This window comes from Bos taurus, chromosome 18 (genome assembly GCF_002263795.3).
Source record: "Bos taurus isolate L1 Dominette 01449 registration number 42190680 breed Hereford chromosome 18, ARS-UCD2.0, whole genome shotgun sequence".
Lineage (NCBI taxonomy): Eukaryota > Metazoa > Chordata > Mammalia > Artiodactyla > Bovidae > Bos > Bos taurus.
Window position 1 is genome coordinate 24896011 of NC_037345.1, and position 25866 is coordinate 24921876.

Here is a 25866-nt window from a genome sequence, read left to right on the forward strand (position 1 = left end):
GCAGATGCAATGACCATGGTCTCAGTATTCAGCCCAGGAACCCAAGAGCTCCTCTCTCTGCAGGGTTTCTAGCATGTTGCCACTGCCTAGCTCAAGGCTACTCAGCTGGGCTGCACACTGGAATTGCTCAGAGACCTTTAAAAAAAATCCTCATGCCGAGGCCCAGAAATTCTGGTTTCTCTGATCTGAGCCTGCAGCCCAGAACTCCCCTGGTTATTCCTGTGTGTGGCTAGAGTAAGATTCTTCTCTAGAACCAGCTGCCTGGTCCCAGGGTGTTCCTAACAGTGTTCTGATTTAAAACCATTACTCAATGAGCACATTCCTTTTATGGAAGCATGTGTCTGTTCTAGAGGAAGAAGGCCAGCTTCCACATATGGGGTGGCTCCCTCCTATGGTATAGACAGTTAAGAGGTCTTGCCTCTTGCCAACCTTCCCTTCACACCTACTATAATTCTGCCCCTAGCTGTTCCTCCTTTTGTTGTTTCTTGCCGACCCCTGGTTACATCATCCATTGTTTTATAAACTGAAGTGGGGTACCAGGGCCTGTCCTCGTAGACACTCCCAAGGACTCTGCTCAAGTTGTGCAAGTCCCAGGGAGACTGTGGTGGGTCTGAGACGGTGGGCAGTGATGGGGACTGAAGAGCCAGCGTGTGCGTCCCTACCTCCTGATGTTCAGATGCGGACTTCTGCTAATCCCTCTGCTGGCCAGACCTAGTTAGCATGCTCTCTGCTCACTCCCCCGCATAAAGAAGGGAGCAGAGGGCAGAAGAATGACCAATCTGACCTTCTGAATAGTGTTGCCTGGGCTTTGCTTTCACGCTTGACATTCCAGTGCCTTCGGCTCCTTTTTGGTGGCTGTGTAATACACCAGCTGGCAACTGTGGGGATATGGCGTGACCCAGCCTTCCTGGAGCACCGGCCCCCACTACCCCAGCCTGTCTTTGGCCCCAGGGCTGGGTTCTTTCTTCTTACTTCCTTATGTCTCTCTCTGCAGATCAGGCACAACCTCTCAGAAGTGCTTCTCGCCACCATGAACATCTTGTTCACACAGTTTAAGAGGCTCAAGGGGACAAGTCCATCCTCAGCAACCAGGCCTCAGCGAGTCATCGAGGACCGTGACTCTGTAAGATCCCAGCGTTGGCCACAGCCATCGCTGAGAACCACCTTTCTGGTTTGCCTTCAGTTGCTCCTCATGAGACCATTGCTCATGACCTAAAGTGCTTGTTTCTTTACTACCTGGCATCTGGGTAAAGCTTATGTTGAGCGCTTCCAGAAGAAATTGAACGTTACTAGGGTTGCTCCTCTTCTCAAGCTAAAAAATAATGATGTTCCAAGTCAGTGAATATCAGGTCTTAAAAAAATCAATCAAAATACTAGTTTATATTGATTCCATAAGAATTCCTGCCCACTTTAAAATATACGGTCATTTTATGAGTCTCGGTTCAGCACTTCCATGAAAACCGTACTTTTGGTCAACAGTTGCTGTGTCTGGAAGCCAGGTCTGTCTGACACCTGGGCCAGTGCCCCTTCGACTGCCTGTGGGCCTCCAGCATTACCTGGGTCACACAGAGTCCAGGCAGATAGAACCCCTGGACCCAAACAGCATATGCTGTACAGTTGATTTGACAAAAAGGAAAAAGTGTTTGACCCATTAAAATATTAAAACTGGTGGTATTTTAGAATTACCTTTCCCTTAACATTTCCACTTAACATTTAATGAGGCTCTCAGTATGGTGTGTAATAACCATACCTGCTTTTGGCAGTCAAGAAACCAGAGCCTTGAAAATCCATCTCTTGCCTCCAAGGATGTCTGTGGCCTCTCTCACCTATGACCCCCACAGGTCCTGTCATTGTCAGAACCTCCACCTAGACTTGCCAGTTTACTTCACATATCAGGGAAAAGGCACCTGCCTTTCAGCTTGCTTCTTGAATGGTCCTTAAGAGGCCTAGTAAGTGACCCTTGAATTTTCCTTTTAAGTCTCGTTACTAGTCCAGAAAACCCACCCCCACCCCCGCCACCCTTTCTATCCTAGCCGTGGTTTCCTTTCTTCTCTAAGCATCCAGTACAGCTCGATATGGGCAACCTGAAGCTGTTCTCTGAGATTTCATTTTTCTTTATTCAGTAATTTATCACTTGGAAATCAGAGTAAAGGTTGTTATTTCTAATATTGGAAACACCTGAGTTAAAATTTTTTTCCCTCCTGGAGCAATCCAGGAATCTCATAAATACTGTTGCCTGAGAAAAGAGGGCTACTCACTTCCCTTAGAGAGAGAGATTGAACGGGTGAAAGGGAGGAAAGGGGATGACGCAGGAGAGGAAGGACCTGGAATGGGCAGTGCAGGCGCTTCATGGGCTCCTAGAAACTCGGGTCTTCACCAGTCAGGGGAGGGAGAGGTTCGGAAAAGTGGAGCAGGCAGTCTGAAGCACAGAGCCAGGAGCAGCTGCTCAAATGGGGCGGCTTGCCTGGCAGACCCATCCATCTTCTGCTAAGTAAAAGGGCTTTGGAACTGGGGGCCTGGCGGCCCACCTTTGCTAACTCTGCACCACACTGGAGGAACGTGACAGTGGAGGGCAGGATGGTCATCCACCCACTGGGTATCTGTCATTACACCACCGAGGGGAGAAAATGGAAGGATGGAGTGCTGGTTCCCAGGACAGTGCCCTGACCCAAAACTTAACTGGGTTCCTTCTCTTCTTCCCCTTTCTCTCAGCAACTCCGCAGCCAAGCCCGAGCCCTGATCACCTTTGCTGGGATGATACCCTACAGGACATCTGGGGATACCAACGCGAGGCTGGTGCAGATGGAGGTCCTCATGAATTAAGTGTGATGTTCTGAGGGGCTCACGGGGATGCTTGCTGTCAGTACTTCAGGGCCCTCCAGGGTTGGGGGGTGTTTCTGGTTTTGTTTCTGTTGTGTTTGTTTTGTTTCATTTTTCTGTATTATGTATTTTTGTCAACACCAATAAATTTCTTTGATTTGTATTTTTTTTCACATTCTTTTAATTTCACTGTTTTTTTTCTCCCCCTTTTGCAATTTTGTTGAAATTTTTATTTGTGTGGGAGGAATTGTCCTCACTAGTGCTTGGGCCAGAAAATGACAGACTTGTATAGGCATCCAGGAGTTGGTTAAAGTCGACCTGATATGATTAAAAATTGAGCCAAAATGAGCAAGGAAATGAAGCCTTTGGGAGTTGCTTTTATTTAGATATAACATTCCCTACAGCAGGGTGACAGTTAGCTTTTCACATTTTTATTTGAATGTGAGAGCCAGCCTCAGCCTTGGGTGAGTTAAGATTTGTGTGTGAAATAGCAGGCACTCCTCATCCTCCTCCCTCTTATCTCCCCAAGTTGTGCCTTGAGGTCCAAGTCATTGTTGTTGTTCAGTCGCTCAGTCGTGTCTGGCTCTTTGTGACCCCATGGACTGCAGCACACCAGGCCTGCCTCACCATAGCCCAGAGTTTGCCCAAGTTCATGTGCATTGCATCGGTAATGCCATCCAGCCTTCGCATCCTCTTCTCCCTCTGCCCTCAATCTTTCCCAGCATCAGGGACTTCTCCAAAGAGGTGGCTGTTCATATCAGATTACCAAAATACTGGAGCTTCAGCTTCAGCATCAGTCCTTCCAATGAGTATTCAAGGTTGATTTCCTTTTAAGTTGACTGGTTTGATCTCATTGCTGTCCAAGGGACTCTGAGGAGTCTTCTCCAGCACCACAGTTCGAAGGCACCAGTTCTTTGGCATTCTGCCTTCCTTATGGTCCAGGTCTCACAACCATATGTGACCACCGGGAAGACCATAGCCTTGACTATACGGCCCTTTATTGGCAAAGTAATGTCTCTGCTTTTCAGCACACTGTCTAGGTTTGTCATCGCTTTTCTGCCAAAAAGCAGTCATCTTCTGATTTCATGACTCCAGTCACCATCCACAGTGACTTTAGAGCCCAAGAAGAGGAAATCTATCACTGCTTCCACCTTTTCCCCTTCTATTTGCCATGAAGTAATGGGGAAGGATGCCATGATCTTAGTTTTTTTAAATATTTAGTTTTAAGCATTTTCACTCTCCTTCTTCACCCTCATCAAGAGGCTCTTTAGTTCCTCTTCATTTTCTTCCATTAGAGTGATATCATCCACATATCTAAGGTTGTTGGTGTTTCTCCAAGACCATCCTCCAAATTATCTGCCCTGATGCCAGGATTAATGTTTGCTGTTCTGCTGAAATCCCCCTGGAGATGAAAACATAGTCCTGGAGACCCATAGTCTGATGGGTGAACATTGTCAGGGTCTCAGCTGGAGCTCAAGGCAGGGCAGACCTGGCCGTTTCTCCCTCTGTCTGCTCCACAGCAAGGCGCCTGCTTGGCCTTGTGCGTGCCCCTCTTTAAGAGGACTTCTCAGCACCTCTTCTCTCTTCTCTGCCAGTTGGTTCCTCTCCTTGGACAGCCTCCTCTCCCTGTCTCCATTCATAAAGCCAGTTGGCCAGGTCAGCTCATGGGTCTCATTCCACTGGGCATCAGTACCATCGGTATGTGGTCCCTGAGCAAGGTTGTCCCCCATCGGTGGCCCTGTTCCTTCCAAGGCCTTGGGCTAAGCTGGAGAGAACGGGAGGATGAATGTACCTGATGTGCCAGCTGGGGCTACAGGATCGGGTGTGGTCGGCTCTGCTGGCTTTATGGACTGCTCCTGCAGCAGCTCTCCCAGGGGGAGAGTGTTAAAGTCCCCAGAGTCTCCCAAGGTACCTTTTGCTTCTAGAGAGAAAACTCCTCACAGGGCACAGTTACCCTCATAATCCTGTAAATACAAATTGTTGCCTTTGCTTGTAGTAAGGAGCTCGTCTATAGATACTGGGGCCATCTGCTGCTCCGCAGTCGGATCCCGTTATATCTATCAAGGATGTAGCCTGAGGGGCTGTCTCCCTCCTCAGCTCGCATCTATTCACCTTCAGTTGAGCTTTACTAAGAAAGTCTCGACAGGCTCTGCAGGAGACTTGATTTAGCAAGTTGTACCCTCTTTATAGGCAGTGATTTATATTTTAAACAAAGCAAACAATTTGCTTTAACAGTGCCTTAAAAGAGTTCTCTGAGGACTTTTCATAAATGTGACTTAAGAGTTCTGATTTTTTTTTTTTTTTTAATGCTAGATCTTGTAGATAGAAATGTAACATTACCATAAAGGACACAAGGTACAAGGAATTTAAATATGTATTTACTCCCTAGTTCTTCTCTTGTTCATCATTTACATCATGAGAATTAATTGTGGATTTACCTTTCTTTGCATCATGCAGTTCTGCGGGCTCCAGACAGGAGAGCTGCATGGGAGCCCTGCATAGGGGGGTGAGGTCCTTCACCTTTGGACAGAAGGAAGGGGAAAACTGCCCTGATGGGGAAGCTGTGTGGAATTGAGATGAATGCAGTCCCTGGTTGGAATTTGAGGGCCTGCCTAGCAAGAGACACTTACAGGAGAAATAAGATAACTCTTCTTATTCCAGGAGGGCCAGGCTCCTGGAGCACACCCCAGTGCTTGTCCTATTGACTGATTCTGTGGTAAAATAAAGCTGGGTGCAGAGATGCAGGAGACAGGAGGCTGAGTTTGCAAGGCCACTGCATCAACAGGTTACCGTGTACCCATGGTTACAGCTTGTGCTCAGAATTCATGGTCCTGTAACAGGTTATTAGGTTAAAAGCCATCCTCAGTCGGTCACGGAACTAAATCCTCTCCCTTGATACTGGCCTGTGATTTCACCATTATTCTAGAGAAACAGAGAAAGTGGCCTGGGAGTCTGTCGCCTTCCCCGGATGAGATTCCAATCTTTCTAACAAAATCAAGGGCACTTGGAACTTGATGGGGTTAGTGCTTGCCTCCAAATGGCTTATAATAAACTCACTGAGACACTCAAAGGGAAGTACTCACTTGGTCTAGGGCCTTTTCAGAGGCCTCAAGATTTAATTACAAAGATTCTGTTCCTTTGAATTTTTTTTTTTAAACAGCCCTGGCCACCTGACTTCTAAGGGAAAACCGGAGTGGGAGTAGTGTGCTCTCAGAGTGAATCATTTGGGTTCATCACTCCTGTTGTTATTTTGATGAATGACTTTAAAGTCTAGGGTTTAAGTTACTTTAAGCACAGTACTATAGACTTTCCCACAGAATCCCACAGTTGCTGATACAGAGGGGAAAAAATTGTGGACTATCTCCTCTTTGGCTTCTCACCCCTGCCCGCTCTGTTTAATATTCAATTAAGCCATTCCGTGCAGATGTGCCAGTGCCCTACTGCTTTACATGGATCTCCACAGTCCATGCTTCTCCATTAGGCGTCAGAATCTTTGTCCAGCTCATTCGGTAGTTCACATCACACCACTCAGGAGGTGATTGAGCATGCCAAATACTGCATAAAACCCCAGGCTGGGGCGTTGTCCCAGGCCTGCCAAAGTGCTGGCAGGCCCCAGCCTGACTGGACTCTCACTTAGCCTCAGTCAGTCATGGAGACTGAGACTTCTGTCCAGCAAACTGGGAAAAAATGTTATAAAATTCCTAATGGAAATATGCACTTTAAGGTATCATTCAAGATGCTCATTTAGTATTAGTAAAAAAAAAAAAAAAAAACCTTTTGTGCCTGCCTTTCAGAATATCAGGAAGAAGTCAGCGACTCATTAAACAGAAATCATGTAGCTCCCTGGAGGGAAATGAGGCAATGAGGCTGTGTTGAGGTCCCTGATGTCCCCCCAGTCTTCGTTCTTTTAGGTGGAATTGAGACATCACTTGCCTCCAGCCCATCTTCTGACCGCTGCATAGTATACTGGTATCCCTCACAGGACAGGGACAGGAGGGAACCAAATCTGTCTTCTTACTGCTTGTTTCTAACTAAAAAGGTTGGTGGAAAAAAAACGTAAAACCACTACCTAAAATGTTGTGAACATTAATTTCAGATGATCTGTACTTCTCCTTGCCTTGTGACTGGCTCTAATTGAGGATCTGGCCAAACAGGCCCCGTGTATTGATGTGTCCACCTTAGTTCCCTTCAGCTGTTATAGCCCTGCACGTGCCGGGCTGTGCTCGGAGCTGGGGATGGCCACGGTAATCAAGTCCCCATCCATTCAGAAGTCTCGGTGGGATCTATCTTTTTTTGTCCAGAACCACCTTAGTAGAAATACTATCAGTTCTAAATTGCTAGCCCAGGAAAGGAGGAAACTTTTTCTGTCCTAACCTTGATTTTTGAAATAGCTTCCATGTGCCCTCTCTGGGGAATCTCGTTTAGCACCCACCTAGTTTAGCAAAGGTTTGAACAAGCAGGTCCTTTGCTTCCGTCTCCTGTACCAGCCCCCTGCCCACATCCTCTGTCCCAGCTCCACGTGCCTGGATTCAGACTCAGGGGCCTCTAATAGGCATTCAGCCTGAAAGAAGGTAGAGGGGAGTGTCTCCTGGGGTCAGAGAGACCAAGGCTGATCCTTGAAAGAAGGAAACTTGTGGAGCTGCACAGTTTGCAGGGAAATGTTGAGAAGAAGGGGGTGGATGTTTGATTCACTCTTAACAGTAGTAAAGGTCAAATCTTAAAAAATAAAGGTTGAGAGATGGGCAGAAACCCAGCACTGCATTGGCACACTATCTATCCTCCCTGTTGCCTTTGCCTTTGGGATCCTTGAGATTCTGGGGAGGATGAAAGAGTTGCCTCAGACAGTGGCTTCTGTTTGAGCAGGAAGTGGCAGAGCCATGATCCCAGAGGGGACTTCTAACAGAGAAACAGACACATTGTATAGCCTCTTGGGTGGCCCCAGCAGAGCCGGCCTAGGCCCCTTCACCAGGCCCCCTGCATCAGATTTAGCCAATAAAAATACAGGCTACCTCGTCACATTTGAATTTCAGATAAACAACGAATAGTTCTCTAAGTTTGTCCCAGTTTTATCTGGCTACCCTATTCAGGCTTGCCTCTGCTGGCATCTGCTGTGCAGAGGCTTCCAGGCTTGGCACAGGCTGCCGGGAGCTCTCCAGCTAAATTGATTGCCCTGATTTGTTGCACTGTTTGTGCCTCTGTGGGCAGCGGAAATGACAGCTATGCAGTTACTTGAGAAAGGGCGTGCATGCGTGCTAAGTCACTTCAGTCATGTCCAACTCTGTGACCCCATGGACTGTAGCTCACCAGGCTCCTCTATCCATGGGATGCTCCAGACAAGAATACTGGAGTGGGTTGCCGTTTCCTCCAGGGGATCTTCCCCTCCCAGGGGTCGAACCCACATCTCTGACATCTGCATTGGCAGGTGGATTCTTATATCATTGCACCACCTGAGAAAGGGCGGAAACAAGAATTCAGTTCTGAAGAGCCCGGCTGACAGTCGGATGTGTGTGGGCCCCCCTTGACCTCAGCTACTAGCCTCTACTGGGTATTCTTCCACCAGGAATTTCAAGTGTGTATTTTATAAAGGGCGCAAAGAGGCAAAGTACAGCCTTTGCTCAGTTGATCAGTAGCTGATGAGAAATGCACGGGGGGAGAATGTTTTGCCTTGTTTAGTTGGCTGATCATTTTCCTTTCGTCTTTGCTTTGCTGACACTGTCGGTCTGTGTGGTGTTTGTTGGGGGAAGGGACGGGGTGGGAGAGAGTTGGTGTGTGTGTTCTCATGCTCCTTCCAGTAACTTCTGCATTTACTGTGTTTAGGATGGTTCCTTCATCACCACCCCTGTGTGTAGCCAGTAAATTTCCGGAATTTTGCCCCCTTTGTTCAGTCCTTCAGTGGAGCAGGAACCACTCTCAGGCTCCCTTCCTGGGGATGTCCTTAGCTGAGGCGCAGCCTGGGGCTCCTCAGAAGGCAGCCAAAATGCCTCTTCCCCGTCTCTGGGGTGACCTCGCCGGGCCCCTCCTCCACTCCCTGCAAGGAGGGCTGAGGCCTGCCGGGCCCCTGGATCTGCGAAGCCCCCAGGGGTTTCTGTAAGTACAGGACTTGCAGCTCCGAGGTCTGGCTGTCCCCCCACCAGCTTTGGAGTTAAGTCCTCTGGCTAGAGGTCTGAGGAGGGTCAAGCTGGAAGTGTGGTGGGACCTAAACCATCCAGAGCATATGGGTGGTGACCCGCGTGTGGCATGCATTCTGGGGCTGGGAGCTGTTGAAAGTCTGTGACCATTGGTGTTGGGTGCTCAGTGGAAAGAATTTTAAATGGGGGTTGAGAGCCAGTTATTGGCCTTGGGGGAGGGGATACAGGATGGGTCTGGTGAGGGGAGAGACTTGGGCCTGGTCATGGGACAGGTGTCTCCTACTTTCTCGAGTAATATCTGGCTGTGTTTCTGACCTGGAGGGGTTTTCAGGGTCTGGAGGCTGGGCTTCTGTCTGGGGATGTGCAAATGCTAAGGAGGTCGGGGTCTTCATCTCTATACCTGGCCCTAACGAGAAGCCCTGGAGAGACGGGCTCCAGCTGCCTTGTGGCCGGAATGTTCTCTCCTTGAAGGGGCCACAGGAAGAGCTGCAGCCTACTCCCTTTGCCTGGGGGCCCTCAGCTTGTTCTGGTCCCCGCGTCCTAGGGGAGCCCACTTCCTGATGAGTCACCTGGAAATCTGGGCCTCATACAAGTGCCCCCGACCCTGTGTAGGGTTCCGTGCTCTCTTCTGGGCTCTGCAGCACCTCCTGGAGGGGGTGCTGGCGAGGAGCAGGGCCAGGTGAAGAGCTGGCCGCTGCTGTGAAGTATAGCCCTGTTCATCCAAGTCTCGGAACTGGAGGCTTTTCAGTGGAGTCCTCAGTTAAAATATTTCTAAAAGCCACCCAGGTGGCAAGGAAAGAGGACCAGGTTAGGGCCACTGGTCCCCCCCGGGGCGGGGCCCCAGGTCTCCATAGAAGCCCCGGGGAGCGCAGGGAAGCAGGAGGACTGACAGTGGACCTCGAGGCCCGGAGCTGGGGCTGCGCGCGGCGGCGCTGCTCTTGGCTGGGAAGACCTTTTCCTTGGGGAGGTCGGCTGGCAAGTTTCCTCGGCTGCTGCAGATGCCTCGCTCTCCTACAGGGCCAGCCTGATGTTCAGAGCTTGAAGGCTCTCCAAGCACAGAGCCCTAGATGAAACAAGCCCACCAGGCCTCAAGACCCAGCATTTTCAAGAAACATATATCTTGGAGGTGGCCAGAAAGTTGGGCTAAAATCCTCCTTTCACAATCTGGTAATCATGTGACTGAGGTCAGATTATTGACTGCTGCAAACTAGATTGCTCAGGTATAAAGCAGGGGTCCAATTGCTATTCCATCAGGCTAATGAGAAGGTGAAGTTAATTTCTAGAAATCACTGACCTATTGCCTGACACACTCTGGGCCTCAGGGTTAATTTTGGCCACTCTGCTACTAACCTTTAGTTGGGGCTCTGAAGCTAGGGGCTCCTCTACCATTTGGCTTCTGCCCTTCACAACAGGTTTTTCACATGGGTGCAGGGTGGAATCAGTTATCCCCAAGCCGGTGATAGCTTTTTTTTTTTTTTTTTTTGCAAGAAGACAGGCTTAAAATTAGTAAGCCAAAAATTTGCTACTAGGGGACAGACATTGGCATGTCAAGTTCAACTTGTGATTCCTATTGATTCAGTGACTGCTAAATGGATAACGCAATTCAACGAATGTTTGAGCATCTGTGCTGTTTCAGGCATTATTCTAGGTGCTGGAGACACAGAGCTGAGATGAATCGACATGCCTGCCCTCAAGGAGCTTACCTTTTATTGAGGTGAGACCTACAGGAAAGGGCCTCTTCTGCCCCCACTCCCTACCCCCACCCTATGCTAACTCGAGCTTAAAGCCCTTCAGCACCTACCAGGGACCTGGGGCTAAGAGCTTTGTGGTGATTTTTGAGACTGATTTGCAGCCCCTCTTGCATAACCGCATGGTGTGGTTAGGGAAAGAGAGGTAGTTGTGTGCACCCACAGACATCATAATAGAACAGGAAGCCTTTTGGAAATGCCACAAGAAAGGGCCAAAGATCAGAGGCAGGGTTTCCTGTGGCCGGGGGATGCAGGAGCCATCTGCATGACCAGGATCCAAACCCACAGACTTGTGGGGGCTGTGGGGGGGCGGGGGACGGCACGGTTCGGGGTGGCCATCCTGCCGGCCCAGAATGGTAACAGTGAGCTCCACTCCAGCTCCCCCTGGGGCCCCAGCATCTCCTGCTACTGTTAATCTCTCTTGTGACCTTGAAGCTGGGGAGACAGCAGGACTCAGGGGAGTTGAGGGCTTCTGAAGCCAGGTGGGGAGACCTGCCAGAGGTCGCAGGCCTTATGTTCAGCCCTTCCTGGCAGAGCAGAAACCTGATTGTGGGGCATCCACCTTGTCCAACAGGTGAGTATGTGGGGTTTGCACCTGGGGTGTGTGGTCCATCAGGCAGAGCAATGAGGGACGGTCTGGTAGGGGGACACACTCACCTGTACAAATCAGTAACTGTACAGCTGTCTGTTGGTCTTAGGCAGGGAACCCAAGCAAAGGGCTGATAGCCTACTTATGTATTCATGAATCTACCCAGGAAAAGAAAACATTTTAAAATCCGTTTACAACGTGAAAGATTATTTTTAAGAAACCCTAATTCAGCATTATCTTTATCAAGAAAAGCCAGATTTTGTGCTGTGCACAGCCTTAGTCAACACATCTTTCTGTGGCTTTCGGCCCCAGCACTGCCATTCGCAACCCTGGCTACGTAGAATCACCTGGGGAGCTTTCAAAAACACTGATTTCCAAGCCCCTACCCACTGAGTTTCTGACATAATTGGTCTCTGGAGGGGCCCAGGTACTGATTGGGTTGTTATAGCTCCCCAGGTGATTTTCATGTCCTGAGTCAAGAACAGGGTCAAGACCTTTGCTCTGACTGGAAGCAGGGGGTGAAGGAGGCCTCTGGGCCCCTCTAAATGTGGACTCCCCCCTCCCCACTCCTCAAGGAAGGCTATCAATAAATCATAGAGTGTCAGAGATGCACTAAACAGGAAGATGAAAATTCTAACTAGTTAGGAAAAACATGTGCCATACCTACGGCCCCTTGAGTCAGCTAGCCCACTGTGTACCCACCAGTGTCAAAGCCACTTGTCCAGGATGGTTCTTGATGGTGGTGGTTCATCAGTTAAAAATGGCACCAGTTGAAGTGCGTTATTGTTGGGGTGGGTGGCAGGGGGGTGAAAGGATCAGAGGGGACGGCAGTGTCCCATTTCCCAGTAAATCACAAGTGTTTGACAGCTCTGGTTGAATCCCTGGGCCCTCATCCAGGGTTCTATTTCCCAGTGCCCCCTGCCCCAAGCCTCCCGTGCCCACCTGTGGCGGGCACTGGTCTTACCAGGCTCACTAGGAGCCTCTCCAGTGTGCTCAGTGCTGCTGCTGACTAAGCTTCCAGGGAGTGAGGGCCCGAGGTCCGCTCCACATGCAGCCCTCAAACTTCCTGCTGGGGGGCTCCATACCCGGGGGACCTGCACCAGGCCTGAGGGACCCCATCTGGAGAACAGACTCCCCTTGCACCCAGCCTCAAAGCAAGTGTCATCTTGCCTCTGAACCCTGGGTAACCACCCGCAGAAGAGCCTTTGGGATACATATTAAGGAGGTCAGTAGCTTATTTCTAGTCTCTGGTAAAGGCGCAAAGAGATGACAGGAGTCTCCCTGGGCTTCTAGGATCCTCTGTTTGCTCTGCTGAAGCTTGAGTTCTGATGAATGCAAACCACCAAAGCCAACTCTCTTTGGGTTTCCACCTTCTGATCCTGAGCACCTCTTCCCCTCAACTCCTCCTAATGCCCTGTTTTGTTTGTTAATAAATTTTAGCACCTGCCCTTACTAAAAAGCATTCCCTTAAATAGTCAAGGGTGAGTTGGTTTCCCCCCACCTTTCTTTTCTGGTAGCTAAAGAGCTGGAGGAGGGGTGGGGGGCAAAATACATATATATATATATATATATATATTTGCAGAACTTTATTAATGTCTTCTGAAATGCTTCTTTCACAAGTTCCCTCTCTTGATCATCAAAACACTCATTGACTGAGAAGAGTTACCCACTTGACAGATGATGAAACTAAGGCACGCAGGCCTGAGGCCGTGAGGTAGGTGGTGCAGAGCCAGGCAGCCCCGGCCTCCTTTGACTCCTTCCCCCTCTCCCCATGTGTCTGAGGCCGTGAGGTAGGTAGTGCAGAGCCAGGCAGCCCCAGCCTCCTTTGCCTCCTATCCTTCCCCCTCTCCCCATGGGTCTATGGCTGGGCCCAGCTTGGGGGAGGTGGTGGGAGGGAACCTGAGCTTGTGCAGCGGTTCCATGATTCTAGGGCCCCTGGTCCCAGCTCCAGGATCAGGTCCTCTGAGAGACTCCTAAGCGTCAAAAGACGCCACTGAAGAGGATTCCAATGAGAAATGCACCCGTGGAATTCAAGATGGAGCACAATGACCACGTGTCTCATCTATTGCTTTTAAGAAAGGTACAAAGGTTTATAGGAAAGTTAGAAAAACTGAAGTTGTGTTTAAAAGTGAAAGGCTAGGGGTAGGAAAAACAATGGGATTTGTCTCTTGGAGAGCACATTGGCAGAGTCATTGGTTGAAGACCGAGTGGTCACATGCCTGTGACTACAGGACCAAGTTTCTATTCGAATCACTGCTTCAGTTTGTGTTGATGCAGCAGGAATGCGCTCAAGCCATTCTCGTTTGGGCAGCTTTTCCAAGCTTGGGTTGGGGGGGATAATGGGTTGAGGGAGATTTATTTTCTTTATGAGGAAAGAGGGGGGGGAGAAAATGAAATCTCACTCTTTATCAGATAGTGACTACTGATTATAGTTCTAGTTTTTGCCTTGGCTGCCAGGAAGCTCCAGGCTAACATGGCACTCTCCCTCCTTAAATGATTGCTTTTCTCTAACTGGTATTTCATACGTCCCGCTCCATCATCACCCCAGCCAGAGAAAGGCATCCCTTCTATGAAGCCTTGTAGTGTGCTATCCAGGGGTTTATGCCTTTATGCCTCTGTTTGTGGCTGTTTCCTCCTCTGATGAACTGTGTGATACTCGAGAGCAGTATCTCTGTGTACCCTCCAAAATAGCTGGCCTGAGTCTAATACATCATTAATACCTGCCATTACTTGTGGAGTGAATGTTGGCTAAATAGATTTTTTTTTTTTTTAAGTAAGTCTAACCATGAAGAAAAAGGAACCAGGAGTTGTTCCTTTAATACTGAAACTATCTTAATCATCAAACATGTTTCCCTTTTGCTTTAGCTGCCAGTAGCTTCAAGATAATTCAGTGTTCAACTGCTATTACGCTGTCTGGATAGAAGGACCAGAATTACAGTAGACACACTTAAGTTATTTGCAAGGCTCAAGAGAAACCCCAGTTTTCGTGGTTCTGGTTGTTGGAGAGGTTGCAGTCAGCCTGTGGCTTCCAGACCTTTCTGGTGCCTGACACCTCTGCTGTGGCTCTGCCTCCTGTTTGTCCCCACTTCCTCACCTCAAGTCTGTGCACCCCCTGGGGGGCAGGGACCCAGCCTCCTTTGTTGGCAGCCCTAGGCATCTGCATGGCACTGGTCCAGGGCAGCCATGGCTCAGGGAGGGCGTTTGCACAGGCCCGTCATCGCTGCCTTGAAGCCTCGGAGCACCAGCCAGAGGAGGAAGCGCGCCCGAGTTCTGGTATCGTTGCTGCAGCTGGTGTTGTGAATCAGGCCGACGAGCAGCGCATCCTCTTACCCGGCTATTTCACGACACCAGGGTTGCATCATACCCATCCTCTCCAGGCGAGCCTCGTGGGACCTGGGCGGACGGGGACATGGGGGTGGGGTGGGGGCGGACAGGCTGTGTGTGAAAGATTGTTCTCTTTAACTCACTGGGTCTCAGTCTGACTGCCCCTCAGGACCACCTGGAGAGCTTTCCGAGAATACTGATGCCAACCCCTCACCCACTTTGGGCCCCAGGCCCATAGAATCCCCAGTGGGGGCCACAGAGTCAGCATCTGTCAGAGGCTCAGTGAGACTGAAGTGTGTGTGCAGTCAAGGGTTCGGAGCTGGGCAGCTGTCTGTTCTTGCCTAACTGTTGCCATAACCCCTCCTGGCTCTCCCTGGCCCTGTTTTTCTTCCTGGCACTGCTCACACACCATTCATTATGCCCCCCACCAGCTTTCCAGAAGCAGGTGAACATTGATTTCCCAAGGACGAAGGCCAGGCTCCTACCCTGGCGTTCAAGTCCTCCTTACCGGGTTTCCCTACTCAGAAATGACACCACCTTTCCCACACGGAGTCCTCCCTGTTCCTACATGAATCCGTGTGCTGGTTCTGTCGGCTTTGCCTTGAGCGTGTGTCTCGACTCCCAGTGCTTCTCACGACCTTGTCATCCACAGCTACTGCCCAGCCACTTTCCTGTACCCACAGTGGCCCCACTGGGCTAACTCTGCTTCCCTACATCCAGTCTCCACACAATGGCCAAAGTGACGTTTGAGAAGTATAAATCTGCTCATCACAGAACATGAAGCTTCTAACCCCAGCTTTTAAGGCCTGGTGTCCCCGCTTCCATGTCTCAAACCCATCTCCTCGGTTCCTTGGCTCCTGCCATCCTAGGCTCCTCGCCATCTGGAAGCCCCAACCACACTCCTCCCAGGGCCTTTGCACATGATCTCTCCTCTGTCTGGAACCCCTGTGCTCACATCTGCTCACTTACGGGTGGCTCCCCATTACTGTTGGAGCTCAGCTCAAATTTCTCATTCTCAGAGAAGCCTAAATGCCCCTCCTTTAGAAAAACAACAACAACAAAAAAAATGTTCTCTTCATAACACTTACCACTGAATGTATTGTAATGATTGCTTGTGTACTGCTTGTCTGTCTCTCCCACTAGAATGTGAGCTCCAGGAGGGCAGGGCCTTTGTCTTGTTCCCTGTGGTACCTCCTTTGCCTAGCACATGGCATGGTATGCAGTAGGCACTCAATAAATGTGTGTGACTGGAGAAATAATCGGACCCCTTTCAGCCTCATCTACCACCCCTTCTCCCCTCCGCCTCCCCCCAGTTCCACGAGCTCTAATCCCACGGGCTGGTCCCTTCCACCGATCACGCTTTCCTGGGTCCCACGTCCCTGAACCCCCTCCATCCCTGCCTACATCTCCCCTCCCAGCTCCCCTCTCTTCCGGGGCAGCCTCCCTGTTCTACCAGCCGGTTGCTGCATCTCCTTGCTGGTTCGTCTGCCAGGCTAGGCTGTGAATGCAGGTTCTGGTGCATAAAGACTGAGGCGCCTCTGAGGCCGTGAAGACACAGGCCCTCCTGCCTCCCCGTCTCAGCCCCCTGTGCCCAGGGAGTTTCCCAGCAGTGGGTCTTTCCTGTTCCTTTGTTGGCCCATTCTGCCTCCTCCGAGAAGCAGGAGAGGACAGGGGCCCCTGGGTGAGTGAGAGCCGCACTGGCGTGGGTGTCGCTTCCACGTGGCTACTGATGGCAAAGGTTCAACAAGACCAGGCAACCTGCTCAGAGCCCCGGATCAACTGACGACTGAGAAGGGAGCCTGACGGCCCCCGCGGCCACATCCCAGGGCTTTGCTCAGGGGTCCTGTGACTCCCTCTCCCAGGTCTCAGACCCCTGGAAGGCAGGAGTCGTGTGTGACCATGCTGTGCCCCCATCAAGAAGAGTGCCCCTGTGAACATTTCTCAAAGTGATAGATGCCCACTCAAGGGCAGGAAGCCCCCTTCTTGGTGGGTGGGTCGGGGGGTCTGTGACTTGGGGCACAGAGTTCCGACAGTCCCTTCAATTCTCCGACTGATAGGCCTTTCGAGGGGTCCTGCTTAAATCCCACCCCACCCCACCCTAGAGAGATGTAGGGATGGGGGAGGGCAATGGGGAAGGCTTCTTGAAACAGCAAATGCTTCCAGTGCTGGGAGGAACCTCGCAGCTGACCCAGGCCTGGGAATGGCAAAGGGGAGAGGAAGTGGTTTTCTCAAGGTCACCCAGCAAAGCGGTGGCCCCTCACTCGGCATGGGCCCCCAGTGCTGCTGGAATCCGGCCACTTCCTCTCCTGAGATCTTAATCAGGAATTTTCCACAGCTGCTCCGGGGACAGTGTGAGGGGGTGTTGGGCAGCTGTGATTTTCACCAGTCAAGTGGCAGTTTAATCAGCCTCTCTTGATGGAGAGGCCGATAAGATCTGTAAGCGCTGCCCTGAGGCCCTATGGGAGGGAAGGAGGAATTAGCGGGTCGGGTGGGGGCTGCAGGGAAGGTGGAAAACTGACCCGGAGTCCTGGCCCTGGAGTCCTCACCACGGAGCCTTCACCCCGCTGGCAGCTGGCGTGGGGAGGAGACAGGCAGCAGGACAGAAGCAAAGTGGGCCACGGGCTGCTGTGGAGACAAAGCCTCAGCTGACCCCAGGGACCTCTGGAGCTGGGGTGGGCCTTTGCAGCCGGGGGCAGGGCACCAGGCCTCTGCATCCCACACCCATCATTGGAGGAGAGCTCCACGGGGGAGTTTAGCCATAGGCAAGGCTATTCCCATAGGGGCAGATGCCGAGACTCCTCCCAGCAGCTGGGGGATGTCCTTTTCTGGCAGAGCATCATCCACCACACTAACTCGTCTCTTCAAACCCTGAGCTACTTCTGTTTCATCCTCTATGACTCAAAGTTCAGCTCCCCACCCTGCCTTGGCTTCTGTGTCTCTGGTGACCAGACTGATGCCCTCATGGCCACTGTGCATTCAAAGGTTGACCTCAGGAATGCTGGCAAAACAAGCCTGCCTGGCCCGCTGCCTGCCGTGGGAGCTGGTTGCTCATGGGCTGGCCCAGGGTAGGGGGTGAGGGCTGGCTCCTTGGGCTCCATACCCCAGTGGCCCTATAAGCGGTGTGCGTGGGGTCGGTGTCCACGAGTCTTGCAGCCACAAGCCCCAGGGGCTCATTGGTCCCCTGGTAACTGCAGATAACACCTGGGACCTGCTGAACTCTGCTTAGGGCTGCTGGTACCTAAGGGCGTAAACATTCTGAGATACCTCTGGGAGGACGTATTAGACTCGGGTCTGAGTAAGAGAGACTAACTTTTTATATATGTGTGTGTGTATTGTTTTAAATGGGGCTTTGCAGGTGGCACAGCAGTAAGGACTCTGCCTGCCAATGCAGATTCAAGAGATGGAGGTTTGATCCCTGGGTTGGGAAGATCCCCTCAAGTAGGAAATGGCAACCCATTCTAGTATTCTTGCCTGGAAAATCCCATAAAGAGAGGAGCCTAGTGGGCTATAGGCCAAGGGGTCGCAAAGAGTTGGACACGACTGAGTGAGCACACACACACAGTTTTAAATGTCACACCACTCAGCTATTCAAAATGCTAAGTAAATAAAACTGACACAAGTTTCTGAGGGTCATCAGGCTGTCTCTGGGGTCCCTCATAGTGTCCCTATGGGTCCACTCCTTCCTGGGATTCAGCTGCAGATGTCTGCTGCCCCCAGACTCAGGAGAGCCTCCCTAGGACCCAGGGACTGCGCCAGCCCCGGCTCCCAGTCCAAGGCCAGTTGCTATCTCTGTGATCAGATGGTGGGCAGGACAGCAATGGGCACGTGCTCTGCCTCCCACCCTGTCCAGGGACCTTGCTGACCAGCTGTGGGCGGTTTGGGCCAACCTCCCCGTCTCCTCCCTGCTGTGGACCCAGCCTATAAAGCCACCCTGTGTGTCCCCGTCGACCCTGGACCCCTCCCCTGACGCCCAGAGCCCACGATGGCAGAGCTGCCAGTGTCGGAGGCGCCCAGGGACCCTGCTCTGTGCAGTGGGCGCTTCACCATCAGCACATTGCTGGGGGGCGAAGAACCGCCCCCACCGGCCGCCTATGACAGCAGCCACCCCAGCCACCTGACCCACGGCAATACCTTCTACAATCGCACCTTTGGCTACAACACTATCGATGTGGTGCCCGCCTACGAGCACTATGCCAACAGCGCCCTGCCTGGTGAGCCCCGAAAGGTCCGGCCCACGCTGGCCGACCTGCACTCCTTCCTTAAGGTAAACACCATCCCAGAGGAGCAGACCTTCCTGCTGTGTGACCTCGACCGGTTACCTAACCTCTCTAAGCCTCAGCTCTGTCATCTGTGTCATAGGGACACAGAGGGGTCTCCATGGAAGACAAGAACGGTCTTCCTCGTGGGCTGAGAGGCCCATGTGAAATGTGGGCATGGGAGCTGTAAGCCTCTGGGCACATGTTGTAATGTTTATTGCCCAGTCTTTGGCAACCCAGGCAAGCAATCTAGGGTTTCCCAGAGAAGTAATGAATTCCCAGTAGTTTAGAGAGGTTTAACACACCTAAAGGAGATGAGGAAAGAGGGGTAGGGAGGGTCTGCAGCAGAGAGGGGGCTTACTAGGTGTGCTTCCTCGGAGGCTGAATGGTGGAGGAGCTAGGGAGCTGGATTGTCCTGACCCCGGCCTGCCTGACCCGTGGTCTCTGGGCTCCCAGCAGGAAGGCAGCCACCTGCATGCCCTTGCCTTTGACAGCCGGCCCAGCCATGAGATGACTGATGGGCTGGTGGAGGATGAGGCAGGTATCAATGGTGAGAAGAACCCTGAGGAGCCCGTGCGCTTTGGCTGGGTCAAAGGGGTGATGGTGAGTGGATGGAACGTCCAGGGATGGGGGTTGGGGAGACAGAGCTCCATTCAAACTCAGCTCTGACTCTCATTAGGCAGTAGTCAAGGCAGACCCACGACCCAGTTTCCCCATCTGCAAAGCAATCTCAGATTTTCTCTCCCTTTTTGTTTCCTGACCTCCATTTACCCCCCGAGACTGAGGCCTGGCCCTGGGGTGGATCTCTGTTTGACTGCTCCACTCATCGTGTGACCTGTCCATGCCTCTCTTTCTTCATCTATGAAATGATCAGCATTAAACAAATTAATAGATATAAAGTGCATGAATCAATGCCTGCCTTGGAGTTATTGGGAGAAACTTTTTCCCCCTAAGAGCCACGAGAGGGCAGCACCTAACACACAATTCCACAACTGTTCTCTCATTCTCCACGATGAGGAGATGGTTTGCCGTGTTAGGTCCCACTGAGACAGCAAACAATCTAATGAATTTGGCTTTGAAAGACTTTATGGGACTTTACAGAGGGGGTCACATGAGGTCTAGGAGAAAGCTTTAGTCCCACTCTGGGAGGCAGGAGGCCTGGGTTCTGACCTTAACTCTTTCAACTCTCTGCAGGCTGTGCCTTTCTCCATCTGAATGGTCACCCCTCCCCCTAGATCCAGCGTCTGGCCTCCTTCCCTCCCTTGGTGCTCAGAGCCTTGTGTGGGCCCCATTCAGTACCTCAGCACATATGCAGGCCTTCGCCATCTCCTGGCCTAAAATTTTGGATCACTCTGTTGTACATGTGAAAGTAATACAATATTGTAAATCAACTATACCTCAATTTTTTAAATTAAATTAAAAAATTTTAAAGACTAAAAGAAAAAAGAAATCTCCAGAACTTGTAATTGCCACCTGTCCCACTCCAAAGACCACCACCTCCCTCCCATGTGGGAATTCCAGCCTCAGCTGTGGTCTCCAGCTTGGCTTTAAATTTGGAAGCTGACATCACAGCAACCTGAGCCATGACTTCTGCTTGTATGTGGGGCATCAGCTCAGCTGGCATTTGCCTAGTTCTCCCTAAATGCCAGGCTGTGGGCCAACAGCTGGCCACTGGGCCATGACTGGGGCTGGCAGACACAGGACCCTGGGCTTGGGGCGGGGTGACGGGTGTTAGACTTGCCGCCCATCCTCAGGCCTCGATGGAAGGAGGGCAGGAGAGTGGTGGGAGGGACAGGTGGGTCTCTGGGTACCCCTCCCCTCCCTGCCCCATAGAACCAGAGAGGCACTGAAGTGGGTACCCGCTCAAGTGGGTGAAGCAAAGAAAGAGCCCAGGTGTCCCCTAGGTGCTTGATGCCGGGCCATGACTGGGGACAGGGATGTATGTGTTTGATCTTGGGGTACCCGGCCCCCAGGTGGCCTCTGACGCCCCTCTCCTCCCAGATCCGCTGCATGCTCAATATCTGGGGTGTGATTCTGTATCTGCGGCTCCCCTGGATTACCGCCCAGGCGGGCATTGGTAAGTGCTGCCTCTGGCATGCGGGGGAAGGGGTCTGGTCCTCCCAGGCTTGAACTCGGGTTATGGAGCCCCCGGGGCCCTGCAGTGGCTGAGGTCAGGGCAGTGCGGTCGAGGAGCACTGCATGTGGGTCGGCAGGCCTGGGGGCTCTCCCTGGCTCAGTTTGCCCTCAGGAAGTCAACCTCTTGGAGCCAAATTTCTCCCACAGAGCTTCTGGGTTAGGACCTCTCACTAAGGACAGAGCAGCTGCTGGTTCTGTAGCATGCTGTGTGACCTTGGACAAGCATTTAACCTCTCTGAGCCTTAGTTTCCTCATTAGCAAATTGTGGCAATAACTGTTCCTCTGATGTGCGTAAAACGGCAGAGGGTTTGGCACCCAGAGGTGCTCAGCAAGAGGTTACTATTATTTATTATTAAAAAAAAAATACTTCCCCATCCATATCTTAAGATCCTTTACACGTTGGCTTATCAACTCCCTGGCTCTTCAGAATATACCATGAGGTAGACAGAGACCCGTTTTTCAGATGAGAACACTGAAACTCAGAGAAAGAAAGTAACTTAAGTCCCGTGGTGAATCGGTTGGCTGACTCAGGCTTCTCATTCTGGAAATGCTCTGACTGAGTTTTGGGGCAATCACACCCCCACCCCCACAGTCCTGACCTGGATCATCATCCTGCTCTCGGTCACCGTGACCTCCATCACGGGCCTCTCCATCTCCGCCATCTCCACCAACGGCAAGGTCAAGTCAGGTAGGCCCCACCCCAGCCCCCAGATCCTCCTCTGGTAGGACCCTGAGTCTTCACCCCGGGGGCAGATCTCTGAACCACTCCCTACCCTCCACCCCGGCCCAAACGGGGAATGCTTCTTCTGGTTGCAGATGTAGGCTTTGGGCAGTCTCTCCACACCCACGGGGTGGCCTTGGGTCTTTCCTCCCCCATGGACCGCTGGGTCCCATGCTCACCTCCTCCCAGCCTCAGCTCTGCCTACCCCAAGTCCATCCCAGCCAGACAATTCCTCTTGTGTCATGGCTCCTGACTCTGTCCCCTACAGGTGGCACGTACTTCCTCATCTCCCGGAGTCTTGGCCCAGAGCTAGGCGGCTCCATTGGCCTCATTTTTGCTTTCGCCAATGCCGTGGGCGTGGCCATGCACACCGTGGGCTTTGCAGAGACTGTGCGGGACCTGCTCCAGGTGAGGCAGGGGCGGGAGCCTGGGCAGAGGGAGCTCAGGTGGCCTGCCGCATCCTCCCCCACCCCATCTGTGCCAGGCCTTCCTGCCTCTCTCTGCCCAGCTTTCCCATCAGGGACCAAAGCCACAGTCTGACAACTGCAGGTGACTATGATGATCTCAGCAAATAAAGACTATTCCCAGAAACCACCTTCCAGGGTGCGTGTTGCCTTTAGGGCCAAGTTGCCAGGCCCATGCAGCAGTTGCTATGGAGGGCCTGTTGGCAGGGAAGGGGGTTGAGTGTGTGTGTTCCTGTAAGCAGACACCCATAAATGAGGTAAATCAAGGTGGAGGAGCCTGGAGGGGTGGGGTGTGTGGAGACAGCACGCAGCCTGGCCTGTCCCCTCCCCCAGGAGTATGGCTCGCCCATCGTGGACCCCACCAATGACATCCGCATCATCGGCGTGGTCACCGTCACTGTTCTGCTGGCCATCTCCCTTGCTGGCATGGAGTGGGAGTCCAAGGTGAGGGCAGGAGGTTGGAGAGGGGTCTGGGCAAGGTCAAGTGCAGAAGCCGGAGTCCTGGGGCCTGCTCCTGCTTCCGTCTCTTGTGTGTATCAGCCGGGTCCTGAGCTCTGCCGGGTGACAGAGACCCCAAGGAAGGGAGCCTCAAGCCAGAGTTGTTTGTTTCTCTCTCGGGTGTGTGGCCACAGGGTGTGTGGGGGGTACCCAGCCTCCTTCCATCCTGTGGCCTCTCCACCCCTGGGGTGCGGCCTTCATCTGCCTGGCCCGTGACGGCCCCCACTTCCATGGCCACAGCCCAGCCAGCAGCCATTTCCTCCTCCAGGGGATCTTCCCAGCCCAGGGATGAAATCTTCTGTCTCCTGCATTGGCAGGCAGATTTTTTCCCACTGCGCCACCAGGGAAGCCCCAGGAAGGGGAAAGGGGGTGAAAAGGAGAAAATCCCTGTCCTCCCTCCCTTTACTTTTCCGGCCCAGCCTGGCAGTTATACATATTCCTTCTGCTCATATCCCATTGGCCGGAACGCAGTCCATGGCCACACCTTACTGTAACAGGGCCTAGGGAAATGTGAGCATCCTCTGAACCTGGGCCCAGCCCCAGATCAGAGGTTCAGCATGAAACAAGGGGAGAGAAGTCAGGCCTCAGCGGCAGGCTTGGCGAGCATGGCCCTGTATCCCCTCCTCACCTTCACCCTCTGACCTCCAACTCCACATCTTCTCCCAGTTCCTTGAACGCAGCAAGCTAATGCCCCTGTCATGCTGCTGCTCCCTTACCCTCCTCCTCTAGGAACCTGAAGACATCTTCCCAGGCCACCCTGCTAAAGGAGCCCCAACCCAGTCCCCGTAACACCCCCGTTCATTCACTAGATTCACCTTCCTTATTTGTCTGCAAGACAGGAGCTTGGCTGCAGCATAATAGGTGTTGAATGAATGAGAGAGTGAGGGACCTGGGCAAGCTCTTCCCTGCTGGGGCTCCCTGAACAGGCAGGGCCAGACTGTCTGACCTCCAGGCTCCTCTCCCCCCAGGCCCAGGTGCTCTTCTTCCTCGTCATCATGGTCTCGTTCGCCAACTATCTGGTGGGGACACTGATCCCCCCATCCGAGGAGAAGGCCTCCAAAGGCTTCTTCAGCTACCGAGGTACGTGTGGGTTGGAGCCCCGCCTGTGGCTCTGGAGATAGAGACAGTCTGCCCCACCTATCTGGCCCATTCTGAGGGCTCTGTTACCTTGCCAAATTTGTGTCCACTTGCCTGTGTGCAGTAAACCCCATCTACTGGTTGTGGTGATGGAAAGTGCAATGTTCATTGCAGGGCACCAAGCAGAGTTCAAGACAGCTAATGCTTAAAAGACCCAAACTCCCTGAAGGCTTTCAGGGAAAGGTTTATAAAGACAGGGAGAGGGAGGGGGCTGTGGGGGTGTAACCAGCTCGAGGACCTTCTCCTGATTGGCTGGTGGTGAGGTGGGTCGGGAGTCAGCATCATCAACCTTCTGGTTCCAGCTGGTCTGGGGTCTACGTACTTGTGGGCAGCACGCAGTTAACTTCTCCCACCTGGTGGGGGTGTCAGTGGCTGCAGGACCGTTGGAAAGGATTTGGCTCAGAATATTATCTACAGCCCTTGCGGCAAAAGAGGAGGTACTTTGTTTAATGGCTAAATTATTATTATTTTGTCTTACTTGACTGTTTTCCATCTCTCTGCATCTTCTCACTTCTCTGATTAAATTTCTTCTTTGACTAAAGTTTTTTCCCTACCAGACAAAAGGCAGGCAGAGGACATGGGCAGGGGTCTATTCTGGGAAGGCCTCGTAGGATCCTGCTCGGTTACACGGGGAGGCACGAGCTGCCATGGGAGCCCCCTGCCTGCCTGGCTGGGCCCAGCAAGGGGTGCCGGACCTTCCAGGAGGCCCTGACTCAGGCCTCATTTTTCCAGCGGACATTTTTGTCCAAAACTTGGTGCCTGAATGGAGAGGCATGGACGGCAGCTTCTTCGGGATGTTTTCCATCTTCTTCCCCTCGGCCACAGGTATCCTGGCAGGAGCCAACATCTCTGGGGACCTCAAGGTGAGCAGGATGTCCATCTCTCCCACTTCCTGCTCCTTCCTCCCAGGATGTCCTACTGGACTGGGCACTGAGCCCCCAGGGCCAGAGCTTTTAAACTTCAGCTCAACTCAATCTAGACCAGCCCAAATCCATCCCGTTCAGCCCATTCAATTCCAAGGATGTTTACTGGCACCACCACGCTCTAGGCCTTGAATGCCACCCCCAAAATGGGCTGGTCTCCTCCATTGACCCTGGCACTCCCAGCCTAAGGGGAAGACTGAGCCAGCTTGACCTTCCAACACTCAGACAGAATCAGGCACAGCCTCCCCGGGCCCTCCACCATCCTGATCGGGCAGGCTCCTTGTCTTGGGCTGGGAGGCCCCAGCCCCACAGGAACTTTTGCTGTTTCCGTGACCCTTGCCCAGCCCTCAGGATCTACTGCTTTGCCCCCGTTCCCCTGTTCCTCCTCCCCACCGCTGCCTCTGCTGTGCTCTCCACCTGGGGCTCCCCCTCTTCGTTTCTTCACCTTGCAAAGATCTGTCCCTCCTGCAGATTAACACCTCCATCCTGACATCTCTCCCTGCCCTGTTGTCAGCGCCACAGTTCCCCTAGGGTAGGGGTGCCAGGCCACTTACGTCTCTGTCCCCCCGCATCTGAAGAGCTGAGGGTTCGCTCTGTGTCCCCATTCCCAGCTGCGAGTCTGGCGAGCACTAGGTGCCTGGTGCCTGTTTGTCGAGTGGATAGTGGTGGGATATGGCAAACGGGAAGTGTAAGAGCAGAAGTTGAGTATGTAATAAAGTGGGGGAGACGTGCGGGCTGAGGTGGCAGGAGCTCCAGCAACACTTCTGGGTGGAGGTGAAGCTGGTGCCGGCGGAGCCCTCTCCAGCAGGGGTTAACCAAGGAGCTGGTACACACGTGGGGATGAAGAGAGAGGAGCCTGGCTCTGTGCTGGGAACCCTCACCCTCCACCTCCAGGTCTGCTTGAAAGTGCTCCCTGATCACGTTCTTGAATGAATTAAGAATCGTGCGTTGGAGGCATTCTCGAATGCAGCCTGGCTCTGAAATTCAGAGGGAGGCTGTGTTTGCCATTTCCCTCGCTTCTCTGGGCAGCGGCCAGCAGGGGCTTGGTCTGCCTGTCCTGAGCTCCTGGCAGAGCGCAGGCATGTGCTCAGTGGCCTGGTTCCCTCTCCCAGCCCTGTCGTA

General features: G+C 52.5%; 2 protein-coding genes and 1 non-coding gene across 8 annotated transcripts in view; all 3 read left to right on the top strand.

Annotated features, from left to right (window-relative positions):
* NUP93 (nucleoporin 93) overlaps positions 1 to 2983 on the top strand; it is a 102957-nt gene extending 99974 nt beyond the window's left edge. For all 3 annotated transcript variants that reach the window (XM_059876612.1, XM_005218523.5, NM_001098921.1), the window contains exons 21-22: positions 995 to 1123; positions 2713 to 2983. In XM_059876612.1, coding sequence (XP_059732595.1) covers positions 995 to 1123; positions 2713 to 2823 — 240 coding nt within the window. In that variant the 3' untranslated portion in view covers positions 2824 to 2983. The remainder of the gene's footprint in view (positions 1 to 994; positions 1124 to 2712) is intronic.
* Positions 2984 to 14563: 11580 nt separating this feature from the next.
* Positions 14564 to 14646, top strand: MIR138-2 (microRNA mir-138-2). Its single transcript, NR_031375.1, has one exon. It is a non-coding gene; the product is annotated as a microRNA mir-138-2 (primary transcript).
* Positions 14647 to 18377: 3731 nt separating this feature from the next.
* The window catches only part of SLC12A3 (solute carrier family 12 member 3), a 40339-nt gene continuing 32850 nt past the window's right edge, over positions 18378 to 25866 (top strand). For 2 of the 4 annotated variants that reach the window (XM_005218465.5, XM_015475706.3), the window contains exons 1-8: positions 18378 to 18873; positions 19322 to 19468; positions 20867 to 20942; positions 21594 to 21689; positions 21991 to 22130; positions 22520 to 22630; positions 23653 to 23764; positions 24554 to 24684. In XM_005218465.5, coding sequence (XP_005218522.1) covers positions 18592 to 18873; positions 19322 to 19468; positions 20867 to 20942; positions 21594 to 21689; positions 21991 to 22130; positions 22520 to 22630; positions 23653 to 23764; positions 24554 to 24684 — 1095 coding nt within the window. In that variant the 5' untranslated portion in view covers positions 18378 to 18591. The remainder of the gene's footprint in view (positions 18874 to 19321; positions 19469 to 20866; positions 20943 to 21593; positions 21690 to 21990; positions 22131 to 22519; positions 22631 to 23652; positions 23765 to 24553; positions 24685 to 25866) is intronic. The other 2 variants (XM_005218464.5, NM_001206178.1) reach the window with 2 other exon arrangements.